The 22,170-nt window shown below is 43.6% G+C and overlaps 1 protein-coding gene across 1 annotated transcript in view; it reads left to right on the top strand.

The window, feature by feature from the left end:
- rgs9b (regulator of G protein signaling 9b) overlaps positions 1 to 22,170 on the top strand; it is an 88,114-nt gene that overhangs the window by 35,697 nt on the left and 30,247 nt on the right. The window contains exons 3-10 of the mRNA XM_048611087.1: positions 99 to 160; positions 2,057 to 2,108; positions 2,370 to 2,428; positions 4,776 to 4,852; positions 7,853 to 7,934; positions 8,743 to 8,814; positions 18,106 to 18,135; positions 18,636 to 18,697. Coding sequence (XP_048467044.1) covers positions 99 to 160; positions 2,057 to 2,108; positions 2,370 to 2,428; positions 4,776 to 4,852; positions 7,853 to 7,934; positions 8,743 to 8,814; positions 18,106 to 18,135; positions 18,636 to 18,697 — 496 coding nt within the window. The remainder of the gene's footprint in view (positions 1 to 98; positions 161 to 2,056; positions 2,109 to 2,369; positions 2,429 to 4,775; positions 4,853 to 7,852; positions 7,935 to 8,742; positions 8,815 to 18,105; positions 18,136 to 18,635; positions 18,698 to 22,170) is intronic.

The following is a 22,170-nucleotide window of genomic DNA, read 5'->3' as shown; positions in this document are numbered from 1 at the left end:
AATTCAAAGAGGATTGTGTAGAAAAAATGAGGAATGCAGACTAACTGGTAGTTATTGAAAGCTGGCGCAATTATGATGGCCCTAATGGTCTCCTTTAGGACAGCAAGATTTTATGCTACAATTAAATGGAGCAATTTTCATTGACCACAGTTCTCCCCGGGCAAAGTCTGAATTACTTCATGATATGGCTTGGATATGAATGGTACGGATTAAGATGCTGCTGTCAGCTCATGGACATCCTGCACGGTGGCTCAGTGATCAGCACTGCTGTCTCACAGCACCAGGGACCTGGGTTCGACTCCAGCCTTGGATGACTGTCTGTGTGGAGTTTGCATGTTCTCCTCATGTCTGCGTGAGTTTCATCCGGGTGCTCCAGTTTCTTCCCACAGTTCAAAGATGTGCAGGTTAGGTGGATTGGCCACGCTATAATGTCCGCGGATGTGTAGGCTAGGTGGGTTAGCTATGGTAAATGTGGGATTATGGTGGTGTGGTGGGATGCTCTTTGGAGGGTTGGTACAGATTTGAGGGGCCAAATGGCCTCTATCTGCACTGTAGCGATTCTATACTTCTACTTGGGCCTGTTAAATGCCTATTTGGTGAAATTTAGGGCTAAGCTGAGAATACCCCAGGGCACAGATCAAATCCCAACCCATGTATTAAAAAAGAATCATTGAATCTTTCAGCAATGAAATATCTATCAATAAATAAGCTGGCTAGTCTTTATCCAATTGACAATTTGTTGTTGTTTTGGAATATGTTTGAATAACTTTATAACGAGAGAAAGCTGGAGAAACTCAGCAGGTCTAACAGTATCTGTGGAGAGAGAAAGACAGTTAACGTTTCAAGTCCGGTATAATTCTTCTTCAGAGTTCTTACATTTTTCCGTTGCCTTTACAGTGGTAAAACATCCCCAGACCTTTCTGAGAAACCAGTATCAAAGACAAGCAAGGAGCTTTTATAAGCAAAATCAGAAATGCTAGAAAACTCAGCAGGTCTAGCAGAATCTGTGGAGAGAAATCAGAGTTAATGTTTCAGGTCCAGTGATGTGGTAGGTTTGGAATATGTTCAAACAACTTAACTACAACCAAAAGTGAAATTTTTGACAAACCCTGAGAAGCTGGAGAAACTCAGCAGGTTTGACAGTATCTGTGAGTATCTCAGGTATCTTAAAGGCTTGTCAAAGCAGTGGATTTTAAGGAATGAGGAGAGGGAGACAGAAAGATGAAGAGCTTTAGGGAAGGTGTGGTAGATCACCTGGCCTTGGCAGATGAAGACATGATCAGTAATGGCTGGTTGAAGGAAATTGGACAAGTGTGAGACCATATTAGAGGAATACAGATAAAGCTGTGAGGCTGGAGGAGGTTACAGAGATCAGGAGTCAGTCAGAATGTGAGGTTTTAAATTTCCAGCTTGCTTGACTGGATGCCAATGAGCACAGAGGTGATGAGTGAATATAATTTGGTGTGAGGTAAAACACAGGCAGCAATGTTTTGGATGAGCTCATGTTTACTTGCAAACAATATTAACTGTTCAAAGGTCAATTTATTTAATCTCAAGACAAGAGCATTGGAAATATGAACAGGAGTAGAACATTTGGCTTGCTCTACCATTCTGTAAAATCAGAGCTGATCTGCCCTAGGTCCTAACTCTTCTCTCCTTCCAGTTCCTCAGAGCTCTAAACTCTTTGATATTTCAAAAATCTATCTACCCCCTTTTTAAATAGTGATCCAGCTTCCACAATTCTCTGTGGTAGAGAATTCCAAACATTCACTGCCCTATGGGAAAATAAGTTCTTTTGCTCTTTAGTCTTAAATAATTGGTCCCATATGCCCTAACTGTGTCCCCCAGTTCGAGATGCCTCCACTATCGAAAACACTTTCTCAACATCTATCCTTTCCAGCCCCTTCAGAACCTTGTATGTTTCAATAAGATAAACCCTTTTTATCTCTAAGGTGCTTTTACACACTTACACACATATCCCAGCCTCCTATCTCTATGCATTCCCTGTGAGCTAAGATTATGTTTTTTAATTCATATACCTTTAAATCCTCTACAGACCCCCTACTTCTGGCCCACTCAGGAGTGGCCAGCAGAAGACACAGACTATGGTGAGTATTTTCATTAAAGTCTTTCTCATGATCTTTTTCCTTCTTACGTGTGCCAACTTTCAAAAATCTAGCAGTGGAAAAATCAACAAATGTTTAAATTAAAACACAAGAAAAACCTCACATTTATACTACGTCCTTTACAACATCAAAACATCCTAAAGTGCTTTAAGGCCAATGAAGCATTGTCCATATTGTAATGTAGAGACATTCTTTGCCAGTCTGCAATGAAATAGTTCATTGATGATTTTTTTTGTTTAACAGCAATTTATTTGGCAAAGAAAAATATATGCAAGAAGGGTATATTGGAAGACTATGAGAAGGTGAGACTCATATCAATACCTCTCTAACCTAAGAGTTTCCTGTGTGCTGTAATCATGTTTCTTTTCAGTCCCCATTATATCTTGTTCCATAGTCTTACCAGACCATGGGGCTACTCTCCCATATAGAGAGAGAACTGGTGGTGTTTTAATCTGAGGGTCACCACATTTCAAATGAGGGAGAGACCTTCATGGTAACCTCAGCCCATGTGGGAATTGAACTCATGATATTGACATTACTCCACATCACAAAACAGAAGTCCAGCCAACTGACTTCCTCCTGGTTAAATGCCAGCAAGTTAAATATGAGATCTTGGAATCAGGGCTCCAGGGTTACATCTGCACAGCTCCAACATCTCAGTTTTGAGTCTCACACACGTGATATTTTTACAACTGGGTACCGCTTCACCATTTCTTGAGGAACTTGTTTATTGAGGCTTTAATAATCAAGTTCCTCAAGAAAGGGTGAAGTGGGTCCCAGTTGTAAAAATATCACGTGTGTGAGACTCAAAACTGAGATGTTGGAGCTGTGCAGATGTAATCCTTGGTGTTCATAGTTTTCTTGTTGTAGCACACTGTTACAGTCCACTCTCCACAGATGTCCATGTCAATCGCTCACACATACGTAATGTGCTTTCACGCAGGACCAGCCTCTGCATCTGTACCACCATTTAGCCCAAAGCTTTCCTGACAGACTCAGGTAGCACAAGAGGAGCCGGCCATTCAGTCCATCATGCCTCTGGGAGATCTTTGCAAGAGTTATCCCGTTAGCCTCACTTCGCAGTTCTTTCCTCTTAATTCTTCAAAACTTTCCATGTCAAATATTTATCCAGAGATAGTAGGAACTGCAGATGCTAGAGAATCTGAGATAACAAGGTGTAGAGCTGGATGAACACGGCAGGCCAAGCAGCATCAGAGGAGCAGGAAAGCTGACATTTGGGCCTAGACCCTTCTTCAGAAATGGGTTTCAGAAAAAGCCCATTTCTGAAGAAGGCTCTAGGCCCGAAACATCAGTTTTCCTGCTCCTCTGATGCTGCTTGACCTGCTGTGTTCATCCAGCTCTACACCTTGTTATCTCAAATATTTATCCAGTTCCTATTCAAAATTCACTATTGAACCCACCCTTTCGGACAGCGCAATCTGGACCATTACAACCACTGTTATTATGAAATGGTTCATTTGGTAAATAAAAGGTGAAAAGTCAGCTTAGTCTCACCCATCAGACAGAAACAACTGGTGGTGGTTTCACCCTCAGGTCACCATGTCTCAGGCAAGGGGAGGGGATGAGGAGGAGAGTTTTTGAGTCACCTCAGTCAGTACAGGAATCAAACCTACAAATGGGCACTATTCTGTGTTACAAGCTAGCTGCCTAGCCAACTGAACTAACCACATCTTCCTCTCCTGTTAATTCCAGACAGGGATCATTAGATTGCCAACTCCAAGTGAACATATTCCTCGTGGTTTTTCACTTATACTCCTGCCTCTAATTTTGTCATCTGGTGACTTTATTCACCCATTTCCAATTTATTTTTAATGCATACAATAATTTGTCCACCTCCCCCATTCCCTGCTAAAAGTTACCAGCTTTAATCCCAGGACACGTCAGGACAGATAACAACACTGAGAGACACCATTCTGTTAGGGTACAGTCAGGAGAATGATTTGATTTGATTTATTACTGTCACATGTACTGAGGTACAATGAAAAGGGTTGTCTTACGTGCTTTACAAGCAGATTGCACTGTACAAGTGTATCAGGATAACACAACATAGTGCAGGATACAGTGTTACAGCTGCTGAGAAGGTGCAGAGAGAGAGATCAAAGAGGCCCATTCAAAAGCTTGATAACAGCTGGGAAGAAGCTGTTCTTGAATCTGTTCGTACATTTATTCAAACTTTTATATCTTCTGCCCATCTGAAGAGGGTGGTAGAGACTATAACCAGGGTGGGAGTGGTCTTTGATTATGTTGATTGCTTTCCCAATGCAGCAGCAAGTATAGCTGAAGTCAATGGATGGGAGGCTGGTTTGTATGATGGACTGGGCTATGTTCATAACTCTCTGTAGTTTCTTGCAGTGTTGGGAAAAGCTGTTACCATACCACGCTGTGATGCATCCAGATATGATGCTTTCTACGGTGTATCTATAAAAATGGGTAAGAGACATTGTGGACATGCTGAATTTCCTTAGCATCCTGAGGAAGAAGAGGCATTGGTATGCTTTCTTCACCGCTGCATCAATGTGGATGGAACAGGACACATTGTTGGTGAATGAGGACAATACACAGGTATTGTAAAGGATGACAAAAAAGGGAAGGATTGATGTGTTGACTTTATTGTTTCTTTTCTTTAAGGAAAATTACAATATCCTGAACAAGAAGATCAATCACAAGTGGGATTTTGTCATCATGCAGGCAAAGGAACAATATCGGTAAGTTCAGGTGAAATTGTCAGTGCTCAAACCTTCCTTATGTAGAGGGCATTGGGTGCTTGAGAGTCAGTGACAAGAGAAAAGACAACAGGATCTAGTTTTCAGATTGCTCCTTTATCATGTGGTTTAATGGCAGGCTATGAGTTTGTGTTCATTACAAACTGGTCAAGGAGCAGGCAAAGTCAAGAACCATCCTAACGCTTAAACTTCAATATAACACTTTTTTATGCATTAAAACTAAATAGTTCTGTACATGACAATTGCAGACATTTTTATAGTTACATTAGATAAGAACTAATCTTCGTCACGTTTTCATGTCCATGTTGTAGTCTTACCGGGTGTGTCTTAAATTCTGGAGCATTCTAACTCCACCCACACTGTGTTACTTATGCACAGTGATGTGCAGCTCCATGACAGCATGACAAGGCACAAAATTGCACCATGGGCTAATTAAATAAGAACTGGAAGAACTTCTGTTCCATCCACATTGCACCTTTCACATCCTCAGGATGTGGCAGCCAATTTGCAGTCAACAAGTGGCCACAATCGGCAACAATATTAACGACCAGGGCGTCTGTACTTTAGTCAAATAAAAACTGCAAAATTTTGGAAATACACTGACGGTCAGAAAGGAACTACAAAAATGGAACAGAGTTGTTGTCATATGTTGATGACCTTTCAGCAGCATGTATTTCAGAGCTTTCAAGCACATTCTGGCTTTTTTCCAGCTTCCCACCATCCATGGTATTTTGCTTTGTTTATTTGTATCCAGTGGTTGAAGGATAAATGCTAACTGGGACACTGGGAGTAATTCCCGCTCTTCTTCAAAATAATCCTGTGGGATCATCTGCATTCAGCTCAGAGAGGACTGAGCCTCTGTTTATGTTCTTAGTGATGTTGTTGAGGGATACCTTTTGAGCCAGGTCACTGAGCCTGTTCTGGCAGGAAGGAATGGGAGCCATCAGCTGCACAGATCTGTAAGCCATGAGTATAAAGCACAAACAATTCCTTTCTTCTCTTGTACAGGGTTCGAGACCATACAGCAATGTTTTCTCTTACACAATCCTGCCACTCTTTGGGATGCCACCCGTGTGCAGATTGTGATTTTAAGGAGAAGAAAATTGTGGGCCACAAGTATACAGCTTTCCTGTGGGCACAGGGTGGGGGTGCAGCGGAGTCTGACTCCTCATCTGGATAGTTGACATGGATTCTTCCCTGTATGTGTAATATAAACCATGTCCAGTAGAGGGGACTGCTGAGTCAGTGTTGTTGCATTGTAGTTTCAGGTTTGTGTTCTGGAGATGCTGTGGTCCTGCTGAAGTTTAAAATTTTATGGGAATGAAAGTTCACATTCATATAGCACCTTACACATCCATTTATACATCTGAAATGCCCCTATGTAGTGATTGGAATGAGGTTGGCCAGGTGGGGGCTGATTGGGGCTATTAACCGGGGCCAATCAGGGAGCCCTGGCTGACAGATAGAAGCAGGAGTATTGGAGATTCTCCTCACTCTAGGGACTGGCTCTGAGCTAGCTGGTCAGAGCCCATGTGTAAATAAAGGGTGACTTGGTGACCAGATGCCAGCCTCCATGGAGTTATTTTACCCTACTAACATTTTTTTAAAAAATCTCAGTTGTAATTTGGAAAAGTGGCACACAATACTTACACTGTAAGTTCCTTCAAATAGCAATGAGTATGTGACCAGATAATCTGTTTCGGCAATGTTGTTTGAGTTGCCAAAAACGCTGTTCAAGGCACCAGAAGAACAGGCACTATCATGGGATCTTCTTCACCCAGATGGGGTTTCTGTGTAACATCTCTCCCACAAAGATGACACCTCTGACAAAGCGGCAGTGCTCCCTCAGTCCCTCAGCTGGTGTGTCAGTCTGGATTGTTCTGCTAAAGTCTGTAGAGTGAGATTTGAACCCAGTCCTCTCTGACCGAGAATGTGCTGTGGCCAGAAGCCGTGAAGGTGTTTTGTTCTAATGCTGTTTCCAAGCTGAGTCCTTTCAAAAAGAGCCTGTCATGGATTAAAACCCTTGAGAAAACTTCAGGATAAATTCTGAAACCCATGGTTTCTCAGAGACAGGCCTGCTCAGTCTGTTTGAGGTTTCTGGTTAGCCACTAATGAGAGGGCTGGGTGATTGGTTAGCTCAGTTGGCTGGACAGCTTTTCTGTAATGCAGAGTAACACCAACAGCATGTGTTCAATTCCTACGGTGGTCCATGAAGGGCCTACCTTCTCAACCTCAGCCCTTGCCTTTGGTGAAACAGACACTGCCAGTTGTCTGTCTCTGATGAGAAAGGCAGACTACAGTGACTTTACCTTTATCTAATGAGAGGAATATTAGCCCCATTAACAAAATTAAAGTAATAATTAATAAAAATGCTATGTGGAAGTTCTACGCTGGAGATTTGGGAGCGTAACCCACACTGACACTCCAGTGCAACACAGAGAGAGTGCCACACTGTCAGAGACTCCATCTTTCAGAGGAGACTTTCGGCTCTATCTGTGAGACGTAAGCAAGCTGATAGTACTGTTTTGAGGAACAACATTATCTAGTCATTGTCACACTGTTGTTTGTGGGAGCAGAAAGAGAAAGTGCTGCAAACACCCAGCAGTCTAACAGCATCTGCAGAGAGAATAGCAAAGTTCGGTGACCCTGCTTTCAAACCTGAAATTTCTGCCCGTGATAACTTAAAGACATGAAAGATCAATACGCTAAGAGATGTAATGAGGGAGGAATAAAAAAAGGCATGTTTAAAATTGCATTATTATGTTGTAATTCTAATATGAATTGGAATAACATTGGTTCTATGGTGAAAACACAACTTAATTGCCTGTTAACTCAGACATCAGTGAGAATACAGTCTGTCACTACTGCCCCCAGTACAGGTGGAACAGTCTCACAATACTGCCCACGGTTACAATGATAGTCAAATATATTTGAGAACGGATGTGTTCTACAAATTTGCTTCTTTTTTGTTTCCTACACCAGGGCTGGCAAAGAACGTAAAAAGGCTGACAGGTTTGTTCTGGATTGCCAGGAGAGAGCGTATTGGCTAGTGCACAGACCAGCGGTGAGTATTGACCTTGTATAAGTGATTTGTTGAGGATAGACTCAAATATGGTTCTTTAATCCCCTTAAAGGTGTAGATTTGTATTTCTCTGACACCTTTCACAAACACAGAATGCCCCAAAGCACTTCACAACCAATGATGTATTTCAAACCAGTAATCCCTGTTGTAAAAGATAGCAAAAACTGCAACCAATTTACTCACAGCAAGATCCCCTAAAGGACAGTGTGACAATGACAAGATCTTCAGTCTTTAGAGATGTTGGGGTAGATATTGACCAGGATGACAAGAAGAACTCCCGTTCAAAGTAACACTATATCCTGCATTCTGTTCTATTAGCCTGATGTAGTTATATAAGGCGTGATTTGTCTGGAAAGCACACATAAAACAATACTTTTCACTGTATCTTGGTGCTTGACAATAATTAATCAAGTAAGATCTTTTACATTAGCCCAAGAAAATGGACAGAGCTTCTACTTAACTTCTCATTCAAATACTAGCAGCACCAACAGTGCAGCACTCACTCAGTTCTGCACTGCGAGTGCTGGTCTATGTTTTTACTCAGCGTCTCTGAGGTGGGACCTAAAGGCAACAGTGCTACCCACTGAGCCACAGCTGGCCTGACATAGGCAGCATCAGCCCAGGGCTGAATGGCCTCCTCTCGTATCTCTGATTCAATTCTCTCTAATTAAAAAGAAACAAGTTTTGAGTGTTCCACCCAGAACCCTCCCATTTTATGAAGCACCAGGAGATTGTTGTCACGTTAACATTGCTGGTTAAAGTTGTTTCTTCTTTGGGACTTTTCCAACAGCCAGGAACTCTTGACGTCCTTGATTACGGGATTAACCGTGTGACAGACCCAAGTGCAGACAAGGTAGAGCAGGTGAGCCCAGCCTCAGTGCCCGTTTTCAGGGCTTTGTCTGGTTGGATTCTCCCGGTGTCTCGAGGAAGGAGTCACCTGTTTATGGGCCCTGAGGCAGTTCTGGCCCCCATTCCCCAGATGCACAGCCACTCCAAGGCCACTTGGTGCGTTGTGCTCAGTTGGGGAACCCACATTGGGCACATCTCCCAAGCAGCTTCTGTTTAATGCGTGGCAATCAGCTATTCAACTGTGGGCAGCATCACAACCTGTCCTGGCTCCTCGCTGCCTCTTTCACTTTGAGGTTGGGTGGGGGTGCCCGCTGGGAGCCCAGGCTGATCATAGCGACCTTACTCTTGCTGTCGTTATCTCTCCGCCACGTAAAGCTGGGATCTTCCTGTGCCAGGTGGTGAGCAATGTGTGTCGCAGTGTGTGTTAGCAGGATGGAGTCATAGGCTATCGTTACTAATGGAAATGAAGGCTGCTTTCTCACAGGGAGTGCTTGACGAGGTTTATACACAAGAAACTGTCCAAATCAAGATGGCAGGAGATGGGAATAGTGCAGGGAAGTGAAGCTGCTGTAAAAGATCAGCCATGGTCACCATCATCTTCTCCAGGGCAATTAGGGATGGGGCAACAAATGCAGCCCTTGCTCACATCACACAAAAGAGTGAAGAAAATTACCGGATTGAATGACAGAGCTAGCTCGAGTGGGTCTGGTTGGATTCTCCCGGTGTCTCGGGGAAGGAGTCACCTGTTTGTGGGCCCTGAGGCAGTTCTGGCCCCCATTCCCCAGGTGCACAGCCACTCCAAGGCCAACTTGGTGCATTGTGCTCAGCTGGGGAACCCACATTGGGCACATCACCCAAGCAGCTCCTGTTTAATGCGTGGCAATCAGCTATTCACAACCTGGTCCTGGCTCCTCGCTGCCTCTTCCACTTCCGATCCTATAAATCTGAAATAAAAAGAGAAAAGGCAGGGATTACAGAGCAGGCCAGACCAAGAACAGAGAGTAACAGTGTTAATGTTTCAGGTTCATGACTATCCCTATTTACTCGCATTTAATCCAAGAAAGATCTCTTGGGAGAGTCAAAACTGGGTTTGAGACTTTAAACCTGTTTCTCTCTCCACAGATGCTGCCAGACCTGCTGAGTTTCTCCAGCACCTTTTGATTTTGATTTTAGATTCCCAGCGTCTGTGGTATTTTGATTTTAATTCCGTATTCCCAGCCCCCTTTCGGATACCCTCCAGCACTGCCACCCGAGTGCTAAATGTTGGGATTTCCATTTCCCGAGGAGTTTCTCAAAACTTTCGACTCTTAGCAACAGATCAATGCCAAGGCTTTGTGGGGGCGACCTTTGCCATGGGCAATGTGAACAGAGGGGGTTTCACGCTGTGTATGGTTCGGTAGCTGCAGCATCTGGAACGTTCCACTGGGTGATAGTGACTAAAATAAGAATTGCCTGCAGCTAGGAAGCAGTGAGGAGATCTCACACACAGTGAAAATCATTTTCCCTTCATTCTGTTTCAGTAAAAACAAAGTTTAAAGATTTAATAAAGTGAGCTGGAGGCTGTAGGATTGCAGCTTCTCTGATTATTTCTGGGACTGACTTCCTTTGATCAACTCCCTGTCTGCACAGATTAATATTCCAGCTGTAATGTTATCACACTCCAGTCACAGGAGGCTCAACATTAATCAGAACTTTAATTGGATCACTTCTTCGCATTTAATCATTGAAAACTTCTGACTCTCACCTACAATCGTTTTTTGATTAAACCAAAAATTGTTCCTTTTTAAATTATAATTTCTCACAGGGTCAGACTTGCGTGTTAAACATTCCTGACCCCACTGTGACCCTGACTGATTGGAGTTGAGGAGATGGATTGGTCAATGCCCATTTGAAGTGGGCATTGGTGGACTTTCAGTCTGACCTCTGACCTCTCAGGGAGGCCGATGCCCCACACCCAGCCCACCAACCGGAATCTCTCTACCCTGCAACCACTTAATTTCCCCATCTTCCTCTCCAGGATACACATTCCTCTCCCAGTTCCACCTCGGAACCACGGACGGAGTCTTATGGGGGCGTCTGAGCGAGGTGGACTGTGAGTAGATTGTGGCAGAATTGATTGAGAAATCCAGGGGGAACCCTCACTCTATCTCACTCCATCTTTTATGCTTTTGACGAGCAGTGCGGTGAGTTCCATACTAGGCTGTGGTGAGATGTCAATTAAATTGGGGGGGCGGGGGGAAAACTTTTGCTTGTTAAAATAGCTTGTTAATGGCGCATCTCACCCCACTAATAGTCAGCTTTCTATCTTACCAAACACACCAAATAAATTAGACATTGAGAATTCTCAGCATGGAAATCATGGTGAATACCTGGTGAGTTCAGATGGCCCTTGCTCTGAAGGACCACCCATAATGGATTCTGGGTATCAACATCTCAGGATATGCTCCACGGATACCAGCCACATTGAGTCAGAGAGCCATACAGCACGGAAACAGACCCTCTGAGAACCACCGGGGTACTTCTCTGATCCACTTAGAGGACACTTCAACGCTGCACCTTGGGCTGGCCCAAGGCAACTCTCACTGTAACACTGCAGCAAGGACACTGTGCGCTCTGGGACACACCGCGCTCGTAGACTGGACCAGGCTGTAGCTCCAAGCTGTTCACTCGCTTCACAGTGCTCACTCGCTCTGAGCCTGTGTGGAAGCTCACAGAATCCCTGCCCACACTTTGTCCCTTCAGCCAGAGATACCAGGCTCACATTACACCTGCCTTGCCATATAGAGCCGACACAAAGGTGGAAGTTTGTTGTGGTAGTGAGCTGATCTCCATCAAACCAAGGGAGATAGCCGATACTCGGGGGGTTCCAGCAAGGTAAATCAAGAACAGCCTCTGAAACCAGCCCAGGGGCTTGGATATGGGCAATCAGACTCAGGAATTTGTCCTCATAAGGTGCAAGGAGCCTGATGTTGCTAGCCCACCACCTGTCGTGACTCTTTCCCCTCCTCTGAGCCATTTTTCTTCTGGAATGAGAGAGGGGCAGGTATTATAAGAGATGAAAATGGGTGACCTAGCTATTACTGTAGGTGCAGGTGTCCTGAGTGAGTGAGTAGGCAGCACAGAGGACGTGCAGATTGTGTTACGTGGTAGAATGTGAGCCTTGGTGAGAAGTGGGAACAGTAGCATTGTAGGCTGTGCCTTCAGCTACCTGAGCCCCCAGCTCCATAATTCCCTCTCTGGCCCTCCCATCCCCAAACTTCGTCACATGTTGCGTTATTCTTTTATGGAGTTTGTGTGTCGCTAACTGGGCCAGCACTTTTTGCGCATCCCTAATTACCCCAGAGAAGGTGGTGGTGAGCTGCCTTCTTGAGCTGCTGCAGTCCTTATTGTGTAGATACACCCACAATGCTGTTAGGGAGGGAGTTTCAGAGTTTTGATCCAGCAACACTGAAGGAATAGTGATATATTTCCATGTCAGGATAGTGAGTGGCTTGGGGTGGAACCTATCCTGCTATCTCCTCAACAAAAACAGAAAGTGCTGGAAAAACTCATAAGGTCTGGCAGCGTCTGTGGAGAGAAACGGAGTTAACATTTCAAGCCCAGTATGACTTCCTCAGAACTGAAAGCAGCTGGGAAATGGTGGTGTTCATGCTGATGACAAGGGTGGGTTTAGGGATTAAGGAAGAAGTGAGTTGAATAGATGGAGACGTTGCCCAGGGACAGAGATGACATGAGAGAAGTAAGTGCTGAGCGGGTACGAATGGGAAGTGTGAATGGTTGAAAATGGGTTGGCTCGGCTGGAGGCAACCCATATAGTACAGGAGCTGGGGCTGTGGGGATGGGGAATGAACATGCAGGGAGGTGTTTGTGCTCTGAAATTGATAAACTCGCTGTTGAGGCCTGACAGCTGTAAGGTGCTTAGGTAGAAGATGAGGTGTTGTTCCTCCAGCTTGCATTGAGCTTCCCTGGAACACTGCAGTGAGCCGGAGACAGAGATGTTGGCCAGGGAACACGGTGGTGCGTTGAAGTGTTCACACACTCCTGGAACAGGTGGGACTCGAACCTGATTTACTTATGTGAATGGGAAACTGTGCACTGTATGACATTCTGATCAGTGCTCCCTGTGTGCAATGTTCCCCTTTTATTCTGTACTCAGTTCTGTCACTACTTCAATAATCAGGCACTCTCCCCAGGTTAAGATGTGTGTCTCTAAGTTCTGTGTAAATTATATTAATATAGTGTAGCTTCTGGTATAGTTACCAATTAAATCTGTTCATTTTTCTCTTCTTTTGTTCCCATTCAGATTTATCCAGTACATTAGTGTCTTGTGACTGTCTATCTCCATGGATCTGTTTTAAGTCAGATGACTGCAACATATTTTGTTTTACCACATCTTTATCTCTGCCCCAGTCCTAAAGTCTCTCTCTGCCCATAGCTTCCATCTCTGTCCTCAACCATTCCCTATAATCTACCCTCATCTCCATCAGTATCCCTGTCTGTATCTCTATTCTATACCCAGCCTTACGCTATACCTATCCCAGTCTCTATCCCATTCCTCTCCACTGTTTTTTGCTCCTTTAGATTTGATTCTCATTTACTATAATCTTGCTGAGATGTTTCACAAAATAAGGAGGAAAGTAAAGGAAAAGAAATGCAATTGGGGAATGAGAAATGCTTCCATTTGCAGCTTCCTCATTATACTCCTAAGTTTATGAGAGGATTGAGGCAGATTTTTTTAAAAATGGATTCCCAAGGAGCCACAAGTATTGAGTTATTATACTTGAATGTTTTTTGTCTAAAATTGAAAGGAGTAATTCTTGTATTAAAGTTGATTGGCAGGAAGTTGCATTTGTTTTTAAATAAAAAAGGCTATTTTGTACAGAAAAATACAACCCTTGGAAATTAGGAGTAAATTGGGAAATGGGAACTTTAGAACCTGATCGAGACCGTTAATGCTAAAAGAGAAATTCAAACACCTCCTATTACCCAAAAATATGCCGCAAGATTTCGTTTTTAGACAAAGCACCAACCTTATCTTAAAGAGTTCAATGGAACGAGCACTATTAACCAAACAGTTTATAACTACATACATTATACATTCAGGTTTATTTCTCTCAAGAATAAAATTCTCTTATAAGAATCGTCGATCTTAAAGTTATTTACTTCTGTAGGGACTGTTCATAAGTGTGCTTTAATCCTGTGAAGAATTGTCCTTCATTGCAGCTATTCTCAGAGGTAAAACCTTAGTTTACCATCTTTTGACTGTAGATGCCACAGTTCTGGTTACTTTGTTAATATGTCTAGGCTAATTCAACTGATTATTTTCATTTGCCAGAAGCTCTGCTAGGTCCACTGTAGATTCTCCCACTGACTTTAAAAAAAGACAATCTTCCACCGTCAAATTCCTGACAAGATCTAAGGTGAAATTTGCACTTCACCCGATCAATGATGAAATTACTTTTTAACTCTGCTTATTGTGCAGGTCTGATTAGCTATCATTTACTTTAGCAACCTTTTCTCAGTAACGTGCAAACAATGTGAGGCCCAATCCACTTTTCCAGCAAACACCCAGATAAATATAAACCACCTTAGCTCCGTCCGTCTCCATCACAACACTACCTTTTCTTGGCTGTCCTCAAACTGACTGTTCAATTAATTATCCCTTGTTCACAATCTAATCTTTGAACCTTTCAATGTTCGCTCAACTTGGCTCTAACTCCCAAAATAAGAAAAATCTTTCTGAGCCTAAAAGGATTGCAGTTTATTATCACCCATGTTTGTTTAACAATGTCTGATCAGAAGAAAGTGACATACATCAGTAAACAAACTGGAGACATGATGTCTGCATTCCTTGCAAAGATTTCAGCGATTTCCCCAACTCATTCTCTCCATCCCTCTCCAGATTGCTAATAGTCCCATCCTCAAAGGACACAGGACTGCGCCTACGTGAAGCCCTACACAGCTGAACAGCCTATTCACACACGGTGCCTTGATACCAGGGGCTTGCTGCCACCTCAGCAAAAAGTCAACAACTTGAAGATGGAAAGCAGATGTTTGTGTGTCAACTGGAGGTAGTTAGAGCGCCATCTGATTTGATCCAGGACCCTGGTAACTAAAACTGATGCTGGCCTCAATCTACAGCATGGGAACAGACCCTTCGGTCCATCATGTCCACGCTTACCACGCATCCCAATCTGACCTAGTCCCATTTGCCAGCATTTGGCCCTTCCTATTCATTTACCTATCCCAATGCCTTTTAAATGTTGTAATTGTACCAGCCTCCACCACTTCCTCTGGCAGCTCATTCCATTCACGCACCACCCCCTGTGTGAAAAAATTGTCCCTGAGGTCCCTTTTAAATCTTTCCCCTGTCACCTTAAACCTATGCCCCTTTAGTTTTGGTGTCCCCTACCCTGGGGGAAAAGACCTTGGCTATTCACTCTATCCAGGCCCCTCATGATTTTATAAACCTCTATAAGGTCACCCCTCAGCCTCCGACGCTCCAGGGAAAATAGCCCCAGCCTATTCAGTCTCTCTGTCCTATAGCTCAAACCGTACAATCCTGGCAACGTTCCTGTAAATCTTTTCTGCTCCCTTTCTAGTTTAACAACATCCTATGACTTTCCCCTCAACTTTGTTCAGACATTCCCAGATTTCCATATGCTTTCTATTAAAATCCTGGAAAGGTCACCATGGTCTCACTGTGCTGTTACAACCAGTTCCTGGGTAAGGTTCCTCAATCGGTTACAGTTCCTGGCAGGATACCTCAAACCCATTGGCCTCAAGGGTGAGGAACAATGAACTGTCTCCTCTTGGTTTTCACATGCATGACCGCCCCCCCCGCTCACAAACAACACCATCCCCTCCCCCCTCCACCCCGCTCGGTTGGTTACCACAAGTTTCATTTAAAAAAGCTTCCCTTCCATTGTGAATATCTCTCTCCTGGATCCAGATGAAACTTACATTTTAAAAGGGGCCAATTTATGTAGGCTTTCTTGAATTAAACATATGCGTGAGTTCATTAATTACTGAATGTGAGAAGTGATAGTAACACAACACAGTTTAGAAATAAGAGGTAAGTCCAAAAAAAAATGCAGATCAGTCTCTGAATTGTTCAAGAGGACCAGACACAAGACATTACAGCTGTCATTGGATGGTGCTGGTAAGTATTGAGCTGTCATCTCAAGATTTTTGGCTTTGTGATTGAAATTCTTTTGTTCTGTTTTCTTTTTAACTGGTTGGTAGCTCTCAGTGTGAAAATGATGAATCCCTTTCTGTTTTATCAGCAGTGTAAAGGTGTTTAAATAACTGTTCTCAAAGCTGTAGTCTTTGCAGCATTTTAATCCACATAGCACAATGTCAGACCATTAACACACACAGACTTGTGCTGTGATCATTTCTTAACCCCTTGATTGTTACTTACCTCTGGGAGGGTAAAAGAGTGGCTTTCTGCTGACATGGGAGTATCGTCAGCCTCTGATTATCTCCTCTGATTATCTCCTCTGATTATCTCCTGATTTGAAATCCCTCTCATACTTTACAGGTGCAACATTCCATTGGATTTACCCAGGGATTTGTCAGATAGTCACTGATTTACACCCACAGCATATAGTTTTCAGGAGCAAGTGTTTAAAGTAAACAACAACACATTTTGGAATTTCAGGTTAGGGCGGCACGCTGGCTCAGTGGTTAGCACTGCTGCCTCACAGTGCCAGGGGTCCAGGTTCAATTCCACCCTCGGGTGCCTGTCTATGTGGAGTTTGCACATTCTCCCCTGTGCCTGCATGGGTTTCTATCAGGTGCTCTGGTTTCCTCCAAAGATGTGCAGGTTAGATGGATTAGCCATGGGAAATTGCCCCATAGTGTTCAGGGATGTGCAGGCTGGGTGGATTAGCCATGCTAAATTGTCTGTAGTATTCAGGGATGTGCAGGCTGGGTGGATTAGCCATGTTAAATTACCCATAATGTGCAGGCTGGGTGTGTTAGCCATGGTAATTAGGGGCCTGGGTTGGGGTGTAATGACCTTCAGAGGGTTGGTGCAGACTCGATGGACTGAATGGCCTCTTTCTGCACTGTAGGGATTTTATGATTTTATCAAGGTTAAAGGCAGCTGGATTATTTATAATAATTTGCAATTGCTCAATTGTAACAATAATTGTGTGGGAAAAGGCAAAAAGACAGAAAGTGGAAATGGTGCAAAGTTCCAGGTTATGACATCAGGAATGGTACAACATCCCCATCCTCATTAAGCAAATTCTGGGCCATTGTAATTTTAAAAATTTATTAAAATGATGTTATACAATATACAATATCCTTTTATTGTCACATGTGCTGCATTGTAGGAGTACAGTGAAAAACTTTTACAATGTCTGCCTTCTTATGGCAACACCTGAGGTACAAGTACCTAGGTACAATTCTTGGATACAACAGAGGGATGAAAGTACTTGCATAATTATGTAGTTGAAAATAAGTTAAAAACAGGAATATATTAAGGGGTATGTTAAGGTGTTAACATTACAGTGTTCTAAGGTAGGGATTGTCCCCTCACACTGGTCTCCGTCCAGGAGTCACTGCCTACACGCTGCTCCAGGGACTGTTTACCACATGCTGCTCCGGGCTCACGGCCCATGCGCCGCTCCGGGCTCACGGCCCACGCGCCGCTCCAGGGCTCACGGCCCACGCGCCGCTCCGGGCTCACGGCCCCTGCGCTGCTCCGGGCTCACGGCCCACGCGCTGCTTCGGGCTCACGGCCCACGCGCCGCTCCAGGGCTCACAGCCCACGCGCCGCTCCGGGCTCACGGCTCATGCGCTGCTCCAGGGCTCACTGCTCGCGGTGTTCTGGGGCTCATGGGGCACGCCTGCAGGCCCCTGAGCACAAGGTCATGCTGCTCCCTCTGGTTCTCTATGGGTCCCGGCCTTCCATGTGCCTTCAAAATGTGACTGTTATTGTTGATGTTTCTTAATTTTATAAATATCAGGTCCTTTCCCATCTGTCGCCCAGGCATTTTTCAGTGAATGGGAGAACACTCTTTTAAATCCACATCATCAGTTTTTCTGTATATTCTCTGGCAATTAGAGAATGATCATCACTCTAGACATCAATTCACATTGGGAGATCAGTATTACAAATACTCACTCATGGGCTGGTGCTTATTACAGACAGGAAAATGTGAGGAACATTGAGTAAGCAAGCAGGAGTGGCTCCACCTTAAATCTGAACTCCATTGTACACAGCACATAACAACATCACAAGACTTTGACTTTAAAAATTATTGATCGCTTCTTGTATCTTTTTATTCAACAGAAGAAGACATATGATTATTACAGGAGAGAGGTAAATGTTGTGGCTTCATATTCCTGATTCAGTTGGATTGATATTCTGCAAGATTCCATTTACTCTTAAAAAAGATATTTAAAATAACACCCCATTCTAAATTAGAGACAGCAAGCATTGCAGATGTTGGAGTCAGAAACAATACAGTTTGGAGCTGGAGGAACACAGCAGAAATTTCTGAAGAAGGGTCCCAACTCAAAACATCAACTTTCCTGCTGCTCTGATGCTGCCTGGCCTGCTGTTCTCCTCCAGCTCCATACTGTCTTGTCCCATTCTAAATTACTTTAATTTCAAAATTTAAGTTCTTTTCTGGTCAGCGTTTCTTTTAAAAGAAAACTATTTCCATATCACTGGATTTGGAACATCTGATGTGAAAGTCAGCTTCACTGGTGGACTGATGTCTGTGCGTTTACAAAAGAAACACTTGATCATTTGCTTCATTTTACACACAGACAGATCTCCGTGCTGTATCTAACTGTGTATTTCTCTGTTTGTGGTAGATTCTGTACTATCAACAGGCCCTGGTCAGGTCCAGGGTGAAGTCTTCTGTCTCCCTGGAAGGGTATGTCCTACAGAACATATCATGTAGAGTGTTTGACTTGCTATGAAGCAAGGACAGGTTAAAATCATTTTTTTTTCAAAATGTGACTACAGAAGGTGATCCTGTGCCTGCCTGCACACCAAATTGTAAGTACAAAAATGACTCCAGAGATATTTGAGAGGATGTGATTGCAGATGTAAACGTTCCTGGTCATTTCCCACACAGATAGTTTCCAGGGCACTGCTTGTTCCCGATACTGAACCTACCCAACTCTGCTCTGTCCCTTACATTCAACATTGAAATACATGCAATCTGCAATCCAGTCCAGGTCTGCCTCTGAGTAAGGGTCACCAGACCCAAAACATTAACACTGATTTCTCTTCATAGATGCTGCCAGACCTGCTGAGCTTTTCCAGCAACTTCTGTTTTTGTTCATGTCAGCCTCTACCCTCCCTGAGAGCAAATTATTCCAATAACATGTACCCCAAGTCAATCCTTATTCTTTTAGGAATTTCTTATCATAGAGAAAGCAAGAGCAGTTTATATTACATACAAGAAAACTGTACCTGATGGTCTCAAACAGCTCCTTGTTAACCTTCCTATTTGCATCGGGTCTTGATAAGATATTATTAAAAGCATAGTCACTAAAGAGTTTGTGTATATCAGAGACCACAGAGACTACATATTGAAATGATAAAATTGCCAGTGTTGTTGCCCATGGTCATTTGCTGATTTGTATATTGGGACAGAGTAGGGAAAAGATTGTGGTAACACACGCCATTGAGCTATCTAGTGGTCAGAACGTGTCATAACCATTAACAATGGTGAAAGTTGATGGATGATATGATTAAAAAATTGTTACCTGAAAGGTACAGTTTGTGGCCAGGACATGTGTGTCAACAGAAGATTTTAATGATTTATTAGTTGTAGCTCTTTTGGAGTTGCATTGCGCACAAGACCATGTGTGGTCTTTGAATAAAATGAGGTCTTAGAGCGGAGGAGCGATCGCCCAGAGAGCAGAAATATAAGTCAGTTCTTATTTAAATTATTACATCGTTCTTTTGTTCTTTGTAATGACTCAGGAAGCTGGACTAGAAAGGAACATCATTTATTGTCGAACACCAAAATCAAGCCACTCTTCGTGGCATATATAGGCTAGTCCCAGCCTGGGACAGATAGTAATGCACAGTCTCAGTGGGTCTGCTTTACGTATTTTTAATCAATCTTTTGTAATGCACTTTGAGTCACCTCTGGTGTAGGTGGGACTTGAACATGACCTTTTAGCTCAAACTTTGGGACGTAATCACTGTGCCACAAGAGCCTCGTGGGTCTGTTTTAAGGTCTTGTATCTCTGGAGAAGCCTAGACACTCCTACATCTGGACTTTCTTCTTCTAACCTCTTTGTATCTCTCTCTCTCTCCTTCTGTCAATTCTCTTCTTAAAATCTCCCACTGTGACTAAGGTTTCAGATGGTCACCTGCTCTGAGACCTCCTTGTGTTGCTTGGTGTCACTTTTTGCCTGACAGTCACCTCTGTAAAGACTTATTACATTAAAGGTGTCATATAAATACAGTTGTTATTTTTGGTGTTGGTTGAAGTTCAATTTGATACACACATTTTATGGTTATGTAACCGGGTCTGCTTTATGGATATTTTCTAATCAACCTATTCAGGGTGTTATTAGATGTCCCTGGAGCAGGTGGGGCTTGACCCCAGGCCTCCTGGCTTAGAGATGGGGACATTACCACTACACCACAAGAGCCCTAGGTGTGTTTTATAAAATGTAACTTTTTAAAAAAAATTAACCTTTTTAAAATCAACACATTTAGAGACTTCATTACACACCTCGAGAGCACTGGACCTCCTGGTTCAGGGGTAGGGACACTACCGCTGTGCCACAAAAGTGCACAGCCACAAGAGGATAAAGGGCTCAGGTGATGAGTTCCAGTGGGCTGACCATCGCCTGTTACCAGGAGAACTCATACTCAATGATCTCCACAGGGAGGTTAATTAGTCATTTCCTATTGGGCCTTGTAGGATTTATCACATCCTTCCCCCTCCAAGTCTGAAGGTTCCCTCTCACTCTGGTGACGAAGGGGCCTCTTGCATTACTTTGCCCATGACCCCATTCCTGTTGTTTCCTGGGTCTGATCGAGGGATGTAAAATAGGTGGGTGAATGTCTCTTCTGTGAACTCCATTGAAGAGTCACTGTAGGGGGCTCATTCTCAGTGTTGTGTCCATAAAAAACATTGCCTCTGTGGATTTAATTAGGCAATCCCCATTTAAGGGGTGACCTTAAAAATCATGAGGGGTATAGATAAGGGTCTTTGGGTTATAGATAAATAAATAAATAATATAGATGAGAATTATAGATAAAGGTAGGTGTCTTTTCCCTCGGGTGAGGGATTTCAAAACTAGGGGGCACATGTTTAAGGTGAGAGGACAAAGATTTAGAGTCATAGAGCTATACATCACGGAAACAGACCTTTCAGTCCAACCTGTCCATATAAATCCAGTGGCAAGAGCCAGCATTTGGCCCATATCCCTCAAAACCCTTCCTATTCATGTGCCCAACCAGATGCCTTTTAAATGTCATAATTGTATCAGTCTCCACCACTTCCTCTGGCAGCTCATTCCATACACGCACCACCCTCTGCATGAAAAAGTTGCCCCTTAGGTCCCTTTTAAATCTTTCCCCTCTCACCTTAAACCTATGCCCTCTAGTTTTGGACTCTCCCACCTTGGGAAAAGGACCTTCCTATTTACCCTATCCATGTCCCTCATGATTTTATAAACCTCTATAATGTCACCCCTCAGCCTCCGATGCTCCAGGGAAAATAGCCCCAGTCTATTTAGTCTCTGCCTATAGCTCAAACCCTCCAACCCTGGCAACATCCTTGTAAATCTTTCCTGCACCCTTTCACGTTTCACAACATCTTTCCTATAACAGGGAGACCAGAATTGCATGCAGTATTCCAAAAGTGGTCAAACCAATGTTATGCACAGCTGCAACATGACCTCCCAACTCCTTTACTCAACGCACTGACCAATAACGGTAAGCATACCAAACGCCTTCTTCACTACCCTGTCTACCAATGACTCCACTTTCAACAGACTATGAACCTACACTCCAAGGTCTCTTTGTTCCGCAACACTCCCCCCAGACCTTACCATGAAGTGTATAAATCCTGCCCTGATTTGCCTTTCCAAAATGCAGCACCTCACATTTATCTAAATTAAACTCCATCTGCTACCCCTCGGCCCATTCACCCATCTGATCAAGATCCCATTGTACTCTGTGGTAACCTTCTTCACTGTCCACTACACCTCCAATTTTGGTGTCACCTGCAAACTTACTAACCATACCTCCTATGTTCACATCCAAATCATTTATATAAATGACACAAAGCAGTGGACCCAGCACTGAGATAACAAGGTGTAGAGCAGGATGAACACAGCAGGCCAAGCAGCATCAGAGGAGCAGGAAAGCTGA

The sequence above is a fragment of the Rhincodon typus genome, chromosome 23, assembly GCF_021869965.1.
Source record: "Rhincodon typus isolate 14 chromosome 23, sRhiTyp1.1, whole genome shotgun sequence".
Lineage (NCBI taxonomy): Eukaryota > Metazoa > Chordata > Chondrichthyes > Orectolobiformes > Rhincodontidae > Rhincodon > Rhincodon typus.
This window is presented reverse-complemented; position numbering and strand designations above follow the sequence as displayed.